Source organism: Lampris incognitus, chromosome 16 (genome assembly GCF_029633865.1).
Source record: "Lampris incognitus isolate fLamInc1 chromosome 16, fLamInc1.hap2, whole genome shotgun sequence".
NCBI classification, from domain to species: Eukaryota; Metazoa; Chordata; class Actinopteri; order Lampriformes; family Lampridae; genus Lampris; species Lampris incognitus.
Genome location: NC_079226.1, coordinates 27,699,084 through 27,713,788, shown reverse-complemented (window position 1 = coordinate 27,713,788; position 14,705 = coordinate 27,699,084). Strand labels below are relative to the sequence as shown.

The following is a 14,705-nucleotide window of genomic DNA, read 5'->3' as shown; positions in this document are numbered from 1 at the left end:
GACAGAGCATCCAGTGCTTATGATGATCATGGAGGTCACAACCAATGAAGGACAAACTATCGGGACCCTGACGGACCTTGCATCCGATACTAATTACATTACCCACCAAGCCGCCAACAGACTCCGACTGAAAGGAGAGAAGGTAATGCTGGTCGTGCATGGAGTTGGTGGAATGAATGTAAGAGTCCAGACAAAAAGGTACTTGCTCAAAGTCAGAATGTGGACTTCAGAGAATGAGTGGATTCCCCACCAGATCGTCTGTTATGGACTGGATGAGATCGCACAAGCAGACCATGTCGTTAGCCCAGAGCAGCTCAAGAAGTTTTCCCGGAGGTCAAGACAGAGGAACTGGTCAGGCCAGAGAAAATCGAACTCTTAATCAGCCACCAAGAGGGTAGGCTTGCTCTGCAGTGGATGAAGAGAGTGGGAGACCTGGTGTTGTGGGACGGCCCACTGGGCAAGACTGTGGGGGGAGCGCACCCTGATCTGTTCGAGGAGGTGAAGGTATCCATTCACAACTCAAAGACACATTTTGTACGCTCAATGAGAGCAAAAGTGATCAAGGTTGAAGAGATTTCCAGAGAGCCAAATAGCTCCAGAGAGGAAACGCTGGGCCTGGAGCAAGAGAGTGGTGAGGAGATCAGGAACACGGCCACAACCAGCAAGGAAGTTCTTGAGTGGTGGAAATGGGACAGCATCGGAGCTGCCTGTGAGCCGAAGTGTGGAGGATGTCGGTGCGGGAAATGCCAGCCAGGGGGGAAGGAAATGACTCTAGCTGAAGAGAAGGAACTAGAAAAGATCAAGGAAGGCCTGACCTATGTGGCTACTGATGACCACAGTGACTCGCCGCACTGGGACGCGGGATACCCCTGGACTGAAGACCCGGCTTCACTTCCAAATAACAGGAAAGTGGTAGAGGCGACATTCCTGAGAACCGAAAAGCGCCTCATGAAGGACTCATTCTGGAGAGCTGCTTATGCAGCCCCAAGTACACGAGATGGTGGAAAGAGGAGCAGCCATCGAGTTAAAGAAGGACACGATCAAAAGTTGGAGAGGGCCAGTTTGGTACGTAAGTCACCTAATCGCACCGAACCCTCACTCTGTCACCATGCCAGTGCGGCTCGTCTGGAACAGTAGCCAAGAGTTCAGAGGGACAAGCATGAACAACATCCTGCTGAAGGGTCCGGATGTGCTAAACCCAATCCGGGCGGTTCTGCTCAGGTTCAGAACAGGAGAGCATGCGGTCATAGGAGACATCAAGAAGATGTACAATTCTGTGTGGCTGAACGAAAGAGAGGTTCACCTTCATCAGTTCCTCTGGAGGGACTCACCCGAGGAAGAGATCAAGACTTCGCTATCACTCGGGTCAATATTGGAGACAGGCCAGCGGGATGCATAGCGCAGTTGGCCATGAGGGAAACCGCGAGACTGCCCAGGTTCTCTCACACGAGCGACGAGAGAAGAGTGCTTGAAGAGGACAGCTATGTGGACGACATCCTCACGTCCCACAATGACCCAGGGAAACTGGACAAGATCACAAGAGGAGTGGAGGAGACTCTGGGCCGGAGGCTTCTCGCTCAAACTGTGAGTTTGGTCCGGTCAAAGTGGGAGGTGCGAGGGTAGTCAGGTCGGGCAAGCTGTTAAAAGCCCAAGTCCAGAGTCCGGAACCCTGGTGTTGCCCAACCAGCTAGGGCAGGAAGACAACAAGGCTCTTGGTGTCGGATACTATGTGGACAGCGACAGACTCTTCCTGATGGTTTCAATCAACTTCTCCAAAAGAAAGCAGAAGATGAGGACGGGGGTCGACCTCTCGGAGAAGGAGATCAAGGAGAAAACACCAAACCCTCTGACCAGACGGGAGCTCCTAAGCCAGGTAGAAGGGCTATACGACCCTGTTGATCTAGCTACCTCGGCCAAAGAGAGAGGGGCCATCTTGGTAAGGAGAGCCTTCCAGGAGGCTGGGGGAGGAGACTCCAAGAAAGACACGTGGGACAGTCCCCTTCCGGCAGACCTCCGGGCAGATGCCATCAAGCTTTTTGAAGAGTATGTGTGGCTTTGTCAAATCAGTTTCGAAAGGAGCCTTACTCCTCCTGGATGGAGGGGGAGGCCGTGGGGCATCACGTTTTCAGACGGGAGTGATAACACCTGCGGAGCTGTTCTGTACCTGAGGTGGGAGACGTCTACAGGGGTGGACATCCGCCTTGTTGAGTCAAAGGCCAATCTGGCGCCCCTTGACCAGAAGGGCAACGTGGTCAAAGCAAAGATCTGCGGCGCCGTCTTCGCTGCCAGGCTGAGAGGGTTCTGGGAGAGGCAGGGTCGACTTGAGGTGGAGAGATGGTTCCACTTCGTAGACAGTCAGACTATCCTGGGAGCTATCCAGAGGGAGAGTTATGGGTATCAGACGTTCTTCGCGAACAGGGTTGGGGAGTTTCAGAAGGCTGGGCCTGTAGCTGACTGATGGTGGATCCCAGGCGATCTGAACGTCGCCGACCTTATCACCCGAGGAGGTCCTCCAGAAGACCTGGGTGAAGGCTCCATTTGGCAAAAGGGTCCTGAGTTCCTAGTGAGGCCGGTAGAAGAGTGGCCCATTAAGTCCGCAGTGGAGGTGGCGGCCAGCGCCAGAGAGGCTGTGAGTAAGCTCCAGCGGAGGGCATTCACAGCGGCTCTCACTCGATCCCAGTGGAAAAGACGGTAAGTCCTGTCCAGGGGCCTGTGGATGGGGCTGACGAGGCTCCTGTGCACACGGTGAAGGAGGAAGAGTCGACCTCCGCTGAGATTGAAAGCAAGGAGAGGCTCTGGGGCGCGGCCATCATTGATCTGGTTGAGCCTGAAAAGTTCAGTAGCTTGGCCAAGCTCTGTGGGGTGATCGGTTGGGTTCACCGTGCTGTTAAGAGACGGATGATTCGAGGGAGAGCCATGGAGAGAGCAGAGTGGGAGGCTAAGCACTCGAGAGAGAAGGTGGGCAAGCCAGTTCTCGACATGGGGGAGGTCAGAGCTGCCTTTTGGGATCTATGCTTGGCAGCCCAAGAGGGGGTAGCTTTCCCTGAGTCTACATTGAACAGGCTTGTAGTTGTCAGAGAAGAGACGTCAGGACTACTGTTGTGCTATGGAAGGGTCCAGACCACAGGAGAGACAGGAGTGCCTCTGGTTCCGTATGGAGCATGGATAAGCACCCTGCTGGCAGCAAGCGACCCTGTGATGCTGGCCGTGCCTCTTCGGGGGGACCTGGCTCCGGGGTCGTTAAAGACTTAAAGAAGAAATTGAAGAGTTGATTGAAGAAACACCACCAAAGAGAAAGCGGTGATTATTAGTGTGGTCTCCTTAGGTCTAGAGTCCAGGAGACCAAGTGGGCGGTGTGTTACTTTCTATGGGGTGGTGGGGTTTGAGTTGTGTTTAGTCAGAGATTTTAGTTTAGTTTAAGTGCAAACTTGTGAAAGTTATTTCGTTTACATGTAGTTAAATTGTAACATTGTTTGAATTGTTAGTTACATAAGTGAAACTGAGTATTGATAATAATAATGATATTTATTTCAGTTCGGATGTATGTGATTTCTGTGTGCTTGATAAGGACTTTTATTGCGAAATTCTATCGTTGAGAAATGCATGCATCCGGGGTCTCAGTTGGGGAGCTGCTGTGATTGGGTGATTTACGTTCTGGGGGTGACATCAATGAAGTTAATACAGCTTCAGAGCGGGGATTCTTTAGTATGACTGGACGAGAGGACGGACTGGTGAGTGATTGCGAGAGTGAGTGAGTTATATTGTGTGTTAGCTTTGAGTTGAGGGGTATTTGAATGATGTATGTTTTTATTTTGGTTAAAATAAAGAAATTTTCGACCATTGAGTGATGTCCTGTTCATCCTCGCCTCAGCTGCGGGGCTTGTTTGAGAGTTAGCAGCACAACCAGTGTTGGGGTGGCTTGACGGCAGCCACCTGTTGTAGGAAACAAAATGAGACTGAAGTGGGCTGGTAAGACTGAGCACAAGGTCAGCTATCACAGCTCAGGCCAATTCAGAGAGGGTTAATCTGGGAGGAATGGCTGGTGAGTGAAGAGCTATGGGGAGGAGATGCCTTACACTGCTCAAGAGGACTGGGAGCGCAGTGATGCCTAATGAAGACAAAACTGGAACATGGACTGACATATAGGAGTATTGAGTGGCCCTGTCACTATGTTGGCTCAGACTAATTATGTTTGTGGGCAGCTGGGCTACTGTTGTTTCAGTTTGTTGTGTCTGTTTTATGTGTTTTGTTTATAGTGCAAATCTAAAAGCCTTTGCTAAACGCCCGCTTAAAACAGTATATGTATATAAGGTTCATATGCAAGCATGTTTGTTGCATCAATTGTTATATGAGAATTTGTTTGTTTGTTTAAGGGCATATTGGTGTGTGTGTGTGTGTGTGTGTGTGTGTGTGTGTGTGTGTGTGTGTGTGTGTGTGTGTGTGTGTGTGCTGGGCCACCTGTCTCTCTGCTGTCCTCACCTGCTGAAGTCCTTTTCAGTTTCCAGCTCCTCCTCTCCGTGGCCGAGACGCAGGAGGTGGCGCTCGTCAATGTCTAAGGCCATAATCTTCTCAAACAGTTGATTCAGAGCCTGGTGGAATACACAATTGCAACAAGGAAAAAGTTTTGAATATGGAAAACCATTTCTTTGCTTTGTATGCATATTTTAGACCAACTGCAACTGTCTGTGAATAGATTCACGTTTCTTTAAATTTCTCTCTTGTATATGATTTTGATTTAAGATGTAAATTGGTGTTGCTGAAAACTAATTTGGCAGGGCTGAGCAATTACTTATTGCTACATGCTCTGAGGCATGCCTCTATTCCTACATGATGACTACAAATGGAAGGGGAAACTATTTCATGAGGATGAGAGTTTTCATGATCATATTCAAAGACGCTTCATTCAGCTAAGGCTTGCTCTGACAGGCTGTTGTCAGTGCAAAGCACCAGCAGATTACTTTATGATTAAATACTGACAGGGGAGGAGTGGGGCACAGGGGAGCTTAGATTTTATTTTTTCCTCCATGATTCGGATACGACTTTTTTGCCTGATTAATGGGCAATTCTACGCTTGAGCTGTGAATTCTCTAGACAGCCTCACTTTAATTTTTTTATTACTGGTTTCTCCAACAGAATGCTGGCTTAAGGTTTCAGAATAAAAATTCAGCAGCTTAGGAAAAAAAAAAAAAAATATATATATATATATAGGATCCATAACGGGGACAGAGATGCATCTTTATCTGATTTTAGTGTGTGTGTGTGTGTGTGTGTGTGTGTGTGTGTGTGTGTGTGTGTGTGTGTGTGTGTGTGTGTGTGTGTGTGGAAATGTGCTGTCTGTTTACCTGGTTTGAGTGTGTGACAATAAGGGTCCTCTGCTCAGGAAAGTTGTGATAAAGGTTGGAGATAATTTGGACAGCAACATCCGTTTTCCCTGTGCCTGGTGGACCCACAACCTGGGGGGGGGGCGTTAATGGCCAAATTCAAGGAAGAGCATATGGGAACAGGAAAGTATTGGAGAGAAAAAAAAAAAGCATGGTAAGAAGTTAGGTCACACTGACAAATGCCCCTGCTGTGGTAGAGACACAACCAAGTGGTTGTGACAGCAAGGCCCTGCGCCTGTCAGAACGCGCTAGCTGAGCGTTAGTCCTCCTCAGACGGGCCTTGTGGTGCCGCCTAGCATGCCAGGTCAGTCTAACCGCACACAGAACAGAACAGAACAGAATAGAATAGAATAGAACAGAGTAGAATAGAATATGTCATTTGTACATACATACTATGAAATTCACTCTCTGCATTTAACCCATCCTATTGTATAACAGCAGTGGGCAGCTGCAGCGTCGGGGGAGCAACTCCAGTTCTTCTTTCCATTGCCTTGCTCAAGGGCACAGACCGGGGTATTAACCCTAACATGCATGTCTTTTTAATGGTGGGAGGAAACTGGAGCACCCAGAGGAAACCCACGCAGACATGGGGAGAACATGTAAACTCCACACAGAAAGGACCTGGGACAGCCTGGGGTTCGAACCCAGGACCTTCTTGCTGTGAGGCAACAGTGCTAACCACTAGGCCATCGAGCCGCCATAGACAAACATGTAGGGACAGAGAGAGCTCGGGAGTTAAGGAGGGAAGTTACACAATACAAAATGCAAGACCATTCAAGACCCTTCGTATTGTTTTTTTTTTTTTATCTGGATGTCACCATCTCCTTGGCTTACAGGTTCGCACTATCATAAGCCTCATATTCACTCAACTACAGGATATATACACATTTTATTTACTTGATTAATATTTATGAGACAATTTGGTCATGGTATACGTTATCTCAGGTGAATAATTTCTGCTAAATATAGTGACTACAATTATTAGACTTCCCCGAACAACACAACACATAAACACCTCCTTGGTTTTCACAGATGAAAGGTGAGCCTGGCAGGCAGGCAGGCAGGGAGTGTTTGTCTGACTTGGCTGCTAACGACTATGACACATGCCAGGGAAGGGTATTGGAGAGGTGAGGTGGGGAGCAAAACAAGGCGAGCATGCGAGTTGTTTTAGGACTCTGCTGATAGCCGACCCGCCAAATTTACCTCGGCTAGCTGCACAATAAATAACATCTCAGAGCCAACTGCCAGCTACCCATCAACAAGCGAGAATGACGCTTTTGTAAAACTGATGGCGTCTGTGCGTGTATGCTTGTGCGATGGCATAGACAGGACAGCAAAGAGGCTGGAATGACATGGATGCGGTTATGTGTGAATGTAATTGCGCTTGGACCCATCTACAGGCTTCATATTTTTTTGTGTGTGTTAGTATATGTATTTTACGGGCAATGTTCAACTTAATTTACAGCTGGGGCTTTCAGGGCAGTAAGTCACTACAGTTCATTAAAATCTACATGAGTGAAGGGTGAATGTATGCCGGCATATTTACTGCTGAGAGTCCTTTTGCTTTATGTCACTCAGATTGGCACAAAAGCGGTTGCAAATCCTCATCTTTAGGGTAAGATGCATGGACAATATGCACTTGTAATGACAGCAGTCAGTGGAATAATTCTGACCTAACAAATATGAAACTTGTGGAAATGCAGGAGTCACAGAGAGGATTTTTTTTTTAAAAGGCGAATGGCCAGCACTGTCAGTTGATAAGAAGCATTGTTGGGTATAAAGAGTTTTCAGTGTGCGATGTTCTACATTCAGTGATGATGAGGATTTAATCATATGTGCAATCTTTCATTGAAAAACACGATTTCCACATCTTCAGACAATAACTTGTCAAATTCCATGACTAACTCCATGACCATCCACTTAATAGCCAAGACCAGTACATGTTATTTTTGGCTGCATATTCCTGTCTGTCGAGCTACAACTCAGACATGCGATCAAAACTACAACTCTGAACATCTATAGGTAAACAAATGTCCTTTTTGATACTTTGTACCGTTGGCGTTTTTAAGACAATAGCTCATCCATGAATATCCAAGCCAAAAATGCTTTTGTAGTTGCTCACTTGAATGACTACTTTCAGGCTAGACATTCCTGGGAAAAATAATACGTGTATCATGTTTCACATGTTTAACATGCATGTTTGAGAGTTTAAAGTGGAAAAAAGTGGTAACAGTGGGTTTGAAGAGAGCTTTACAACATTGTCGCAAAGCTCTAAGGAGCATCCGGGTGACATGGCGGCCTATTCCGTTGCCTACCAACACGGGGACCACCAGTTCGAATCCCCGTGTTACCTCTGGCTTGGTCAGGTGTCCCTACAGACACAATTGGCCGTGTCTGCGGGTGGGAAGCCGGATGTGGGTATGTGTTCTGGTCTCTGCACTAGCGCCTCCTCTGGTTGGACGGGGCGTCGGTTCGGGGGGGGACTGGAGGGAATAGCGTGATCCTCCCACGCACTATGTCCCTCTGGTGAAACTCCTCATTGTCAAGTGAAAAGAAGCGGCTGGTGACCCCACATGTATCGGAGGAGGAATGTGGTAGTCTACAGCCCTCCCCGGATCAGCAAAAGGGGTGGCACAGCAACCGGAATGGCTTGGAAGAGTGGGGTAACTAGCCGGGTATGATTGGGGAGAAAAAGGGGGGAAAATCCCCCCACCAAAAAAAAAAAAAAAAAAATGTTGCAAAGCTCAAAAGATATTCACCAACACATACCATTTAATCAATAGCTTAAATCCTGTTTTATGGGGGGGTTGGTGGTGAGCACGCTGATGCAGTATTATAGTGAGCAGTTTAATTTCAAATGGATCTCTGGGATTCAGATTCCTCAAACACCACTGCAATTACCACAGTGTTCAAAGCTGTCAGTAAGTTAAATAAAAATTATCATCTCCAGCCCTGTAGCTTTGAGTTGGCCAATTTGAATATTTTTTAGTTTGAAAACTGTTCCTCATATACCCTCATCTACTGGCAACATAATTTGGATGTTAAAAAATAATTGTCTCAAAAACATTTCAACAAATTTTCACATTTCCTAAAAATTTTAGACAACATTAATGTTTACTACAGCATTTTATTAGAATTCTCAATAAGATACCCAGAGTGTACGTACTAACACAATCAAATGTCCTTACCATAGTAAGCCCCGGCTGCATCCCAGCTCGTATGGCTTCTATCTGAGTAGGAGTAAACTGAATTGTGTTCCTGCAAGAAATAAAACAACATTTACATTATTGCTAAAATAATAGGATACCAAGTAATTAGTCTGAAATATTGAAACCTTGAGAGCTCCTACAACTGTTATCAATAAACAGATGCTCGACACAACAAGCTTTGTTGTGATGTTATTTTTGAAACAATCATGAAAGATGGTTCAGTGAAGGAACCCCCCCCCAGGACCTATTGTTAATCCCAAGATTTCAATATCAATGTGCAACATGAAAATGCGAATTACTGCCAGATGAATGCTAATGAAAGAGGGCAATTAATTTGTCTTGATTTGATATATGGAAGAATGCAACCACTACCAGCCTTTCTGGATTCAACTACATTGCATAAAAATGTCCAACTTTGAACATACCAACAGCCATAAAAACACAAAAAATGGCCAGCAAATCCAAAGAAGGGAGCACAAATGGACAAGGAAATGTACGTCGTCAGAAACATCTAAGTTACAACAGGGCTCAAATATGCACTAAGAGAAAATAAACAACATAAGATATGCATTTTTTTCATCTGGATTGCCATATAAAATGGTTCACTAAAAGGTCCTCAAGCTACGGGAGCACCCATATAGTACATGCACAAGCACAAGTGCACATGCGCACATTTGAGTAGAAGTTCAAGTTGTAGCCTTGAGGCACGCTTGGACCTAAAGCACAAAGTTGACATAGTGTCTTGTTGTCTCTGCTTTATTTGGGATCAGGGCCCTGATTCTAGTCAGAGGGCTAAATTTAACCAAACATCACAGAGTTTCTTGACTTGTAAATGTGGGTAGCTTATAAACATAGAAAACTGATTCATGGTTTTGACCCTCACCGTTTGGGCTGGTTGTAAGGGTATGGCCCACGGTTGAGAGTGACATGGGGTTCAACAATCAAAGTTTGGTCTTCCTCTTTATCTTCTTCATCCTCATCAGCTTTCCTCTTTCTCCCTTTGTCTGTTGTTTTCTGGACAGGGAATTTGATTCTGTAACAAACAAAGGCCCAAGGTCAGTGATTAAATATGGTTTACTCAGAGCATAGAAAAACAGAATATGACGGTGTGATTAATTACAGCCATTCTCTACGGTGCTGGAAGTTTATAAGGAGGCACAACATAAATTACCATAACTAATGCAAGGTTATGAAAGAACTGGGAAATTTCTGGGCCATACAGATCCTTTCTTTTGTAATCGCATCATTCATCATTGAGACAAGACACCCTCATTAAGACCTTATTCTGCAGTATCATTTGACCTCTGACCCTAACCTGAAAGGGGGGACTTGCAGTTTGGGATTCTCCTCGGTGACCTTGACTGTGTAACCTGGGAAACAAGAGCGTAAGTGGTCCAGAGACAAGAATGTATCATTGAAGTCCAGCGTGGAGATCTGATTTGGCATTTTGGAGTAATGGGCACTCCCCGGGTCACCGTAGCCAAGAATGATGTCATGAAGCCAATCTGGGACGACACATTCTGTGTTCATAAGGTTTCGGATGGTCTCCAATACTGCCTGATTTGGAGGGATACAAATACATGCTTGAATAGGTATCAAACAAACACCTAGTATTAGTGAAAAACTCCATTATGAAAAATAATATACATTCAAATAATGCAAGGGAAAAGAACTGTTGAAAGACTACATATAGCATCGCTAAAAAAGGTTTAAACTAGCAAAACAAGAGAAGATTTAGCAAGATTAGAATAACAACTGCATGGTGGAATGATGGGGCAATGGGACATTTGTGCCTGTCATTTATAGCATAATGAGCTGCCATCTGTCATTTGCCTTCTATCTCAAATGCCTGACTGGGAAACTCATCTGTCTTATCTCTGGAGAAGAGTGGAGAAGAGATGGAGAAGAGTGTTTCTTGAATGCCTATTAGTTACTTTGCACTCAAAATTCATCAAGAAACTTGTAATTTTCTTTCAAAAACACCTGTCATTCATTCCACTGGGTTAAAATGTGTGTGTGAGCAGAATTAATAGATGTTGTGAGGCTATCATTAAAAGTTCCCTATTAAAAGAAGTGACAAAAAAAATCCAAATGTTTTGTGCACAATAAACATTCAGGAAAATGAGCAAAGAGAGAAACCGAACAAAACTAGGCTTTTTTTTCCCTTCATTTCACTGCACTCGGGACTTGTACTTGTGTATGTGACAAATAAAACTCTTGAATCTTGAATCTTGAAAACACAAGACAGAAATGAACAAAACTAGGCTTTATGAATCAATGACAGTAACTTTTACATGATTACTAGAAAATGTTAGTCTAAGGGGTGGTGGGGGGGGGTGTTCAGGTAGCGTAGCGGTCTATTCCATTGCCTACCAACAAGGGGACCTTCGGTTCAAATCCCCGTGTTACCTCTGGCTTGGTTGGGCGTCCCTATCGACACAATTTGCCGTGTCTGCGAGTGGGAAGCCGGATGTGGGTATGTGTCCTGGTTGCTGCACTAGCGCCTCCTCTGGTCGATCAGGGCGCCTGTTCAGGGGGGAGGGGGAACTGGGGGTAATAGCATGATCCTCCCATGCACTACATCCCCCTGGTGAAACTCCCCACTGTCAGGTGAAAAAGAAGCAGCTGGTGACGCCACATGTATCGGAGGAGGCATGTGTTAGTCTGCAGCCCTCCCCGGATCGGCAGAGGGCGTGGAGCAATGACCAGGATGTCTCGGAAGACTGGGGTAATTAGCTGGGTACAATTGGGGAGAAAAAGGGGGGGGAAAATCCAAAAAAAAGAAAATGCTAGCCTAGGAACCAGACAAATCTGCAAACTTATATTTTACATTTGCTCTGGCATATACATTTAGCCACCCTCCCGTTCAGACAGATTTCCAGTTGACCTGGCCCAGGTCGGGCCAATCACAGCTGTTTATCTAATATGGGGCGGGTTTGATATGATGACGTACAGCCTTTTTTTTCCCCACCTGCATTCCAGGAACTCTGTCTCTGATTGGCTTACACTCGTTGCCTCTGTTGCTTAGATTGGTTAAGGTTAGCGTTAGATTAAGGTGGTTTAGCAAATTAGACGAAGAGTAGGGGCGGGTCTTCCAGGAATGTCGGTGGGGAAAAAAATAACGCTGACGTACAGAGCGTCGTTGGCTGCCGCTGAGGTGTGATATGTCTGTTGAATCAGCTATTGCGACGGTATTGTTTCCCATAGTTCCGACAGGATTTGGTAAAAGTTTAATCAACATATCACACATAGTGATTAAACTTTTACATAGTGATTAAACATTACATAGTGATTAAACATAGTGAGTAAACTTTGCTCTGATTGGTTGTAGGTCTATCCAATTGCGTCCAGACAAATTCTGGTGTGCGCTTGTTGATAACACCCCTTGGAAATCGAAAATGAACCGAGAGGAGCCGAGCCACACTAATTAGCATTTGCAAATTCTTCTGGTTCCCAGGCTAGGAAAATGCAGGAATGTCTAGATACCTGACCATGCGTTAAAGAGTAACTTCTCCCAAGGTCTGAGCCTAACTCCACCCCATCCATAAATTTAAAAAATGCTTAATAGTGGGCAAGGGGCTGAGGAGGGAGGTGCAGCAGCAGGGAGGGGTGCATGGATGTGTAAGGCAGGAGTTGCTTAGTGACATTTCCTGGCCAAAGAAAAATAGAGAGCGACACTGAATTGATTCAGTGTCAGTTCAGAGATCCGCAAGAAGGGCCCAGTGTGCGTCCAGAGTCACCGCCACATCAATTCCCCTGCACCGTCCCGCCTTCTGGCACCACCCCGCGTAGATGCCCCGACTGCCTCGATGCAGATGGAAGGGGGCCCCATGGTTAGAGGATGATAACATTCTTTTTTATTTAAATTTCTAGACGTAGATAAGTCCCAACCGGTGACTCTAATGCTACGTTCAGACCAAAGGCGGCGAGAGAGTTGGCGCCGCTTTGTTCGCCCATGTTTGGCCGCCAGCTCCGCCAGGTGTGTTCGAACAGAACACGAATTCGCTGTGTTGACGTCACAACAAGCAGTCTAGTTATACCAACGCTGCTAGCAAGTTTGCTAGACTGCACACAACAAATACCACACACGAGCAGTTTGTGTTTACTTGTGATCATCATGGATGAGCGACAGAGATCAGTTGCGGTGGCTCTGCTTTATATCAACTTGCGCCGCCGAAACCGGCGTCAGCGTTCGGTTTGGGTTCATAGCATAAACCGGAGACATGCCCAACTTGGTGAATTTCACCGGAATTCTGGGTAGGGGGCGTGTATTCTTTCCCAACATGAAGGCGGGTTCTAACCCTACTTGAAGGTGATTGGCTATCGCCTGGCGAAATCTTCGCCCGAGTTGGACATTTTTTAACTCCCGCGAAGGCGCGTTCATCGCTCGATTCGCCCAATTCACGCCGCCCGTAATTTCGCCGCGAATTATTCCGCCCATTCGCCTCCTCCCATTGACTTTGCATGCAATCACGCCGCCCAAAAAATTCTCGCCGCCTTTGGTCTGAACGTAGCATTAGTCAGCATTGGCCTTGCAAGGTTCAGGGCTGATGTAAAACTGTAGATGGCGTGTTGAGCCATTTTCAACCCATGAAATGCCGATTTTTATAAATCTGCTAAGAAATTTCAATATTAATACTAGCATTGATGAGTTTCATCACAGTACAGTCATCTTTTGGTGTATAGCTCAAAAAACATGTTTAAGTGTGCAGTACCTCTTCAAGGATTTTCTGTTCTTTAATCAGCTTTTCCAGCCCTTCAGAAGTACAACTTAATACAACAATGCACATGACTTGCAAGCTGGTTGCATGAAAAATTGATTTCTAGAGGGGACATGAGTGTGTTTTGTGTGTGTGTGTATGTGTATATGGGGGGGGGTCACAAGGTCACACAGGAAAGCGTGATCTTTTTGGGATCAGTGTGAGGGGGGGCCTTGAGCTGGTGATAATCCTGGAGCCATCCTGCCCGCAACCTCACAACTACTAGAGCCAAGCAGTCCAATACGAGTGATTGATCAACTGCGTATGATGTTGGGAGGGCAAGGGGCTCAAGGCCGGGAGATGCAGTTTAAAAAGAGGGAAGGGAGAGGAATGGAAAGATGGAGAGAAGTAGAGAGAGGAAGGAGGGGAGTGTGCAGCTTTGCTAGGTTGTACAGAAGGGCAGATTTGAGTGTGTTAAATTCTGTCCACCTTGAAGTTATTTTCCTTGGGTTTGCGCCTCATGATGATGTTGAAGGTCTCGTAGGGGTCTTCTGTGCTGTTCTGGATGCTGTTTGTCATGTCCTGCTGGTACTGGTTAGGATCCAGCCATACACGGAATGTTCTGGAGTCTCCCCGCAGCTTCGGCTTCGGTTCAGGACCTGGTTGAAGGGGGAAAAACTCATTTTAATTATTAATTATGCATGACTGTGGCAAATTATGTGTAGTCAATGGTAAAAGCGATGTGAAAACCTAATCAACCGGAGGCTTACTGGGTTCCTATTCTATTCAAACTAGCAAAAGTTGTCATTAGTACTGGCACAAAAACGGAGGTCAAACACATCAGCAGACCATTACAGCCTTATTGATGTGTCTTTGAGCAATACACTGAATCCCTGTCAGCTACAGGGCTGTTACTGCAGCTTATGCTCTGATCCCCCCGTAGAGGAGCATAAAGTAACAATGATTTCCCTCACATAGATCAACAATGTATTGAATTATGTATTTACTATTAACCATATCCTTTTATGTAACCTCAGCTGCTTTTCAATGATCAAAATTATCCTTATCCAAAGAAAAACAAGCATACATGTACAAAATAACCAGACAAAAACTACTTTATAAAGGACATATTTCCTGTGATGGACTGGTGGCCTGTCCAGGGCGTCTCATCGCCTGCCACCCAATGACTGCTGGGATAGGCTCCAGCATCCCTGCGACTCTGAGAGCAGGATAAGCAGTTTGGATAATGGATGGAAGGATGGATGGATGTTTACATAGTGTCTGCTATGTGCCATGCAACTTAAACCAGTGGCCAAATGTAGGCCAAAACTGTTACTTTGACATAAGCTTGATAGTCAAGTGTTCAGTAATTCTCAAGGTAACCTGTAAAAGCCTGCTCCCTAAATATGAAACCA

At 45.8% G+C, this 14,705-nt stretch overlaps 1 protein-coding gene across 1 annotated transcript in view; it reads right to left on the bottom strand.

The window, feature by feature from the left end:
* Positions 1 to 14,705, bottom strand: part of aqr (aquarius intron-binding spliceosomal factor) — a 108,038-nt gene that overhangs the window by 60,862 nt on the left and 32,471 nt on the right. The window contains exons 20-25 of the mRNA XM_056295785.1: positions 13,780 to 13,949; positions 9,906 to 10,147; positions 9,474 to 9,623; positions 8,570 to 8,639; positions 5,343 to 5,453; positions 4,480 to 4,589 (exon numbers count right to left, since the gene is read on the bottom strand). Of these exons, the coding sequence (XP_056151760.1) occupies positions 4,480 to 4,589; positions 5,343 to 5,453; positions 8,570 to 8,639; positions 9,474 to 9,623; positions 9,906 to 10,147; positions 13,780 to 13,949 (853 nt within the window). The remainder of the gene's footprint in view (positions 1 to 4,479; positions 4,590 to 5,342; positions 5,454 to 8,569; positions 8,640 to 9,473; positions 9,624 to 9,905; positions 10,148 to 13,779; positions 13,950 to 14,705) is intronic.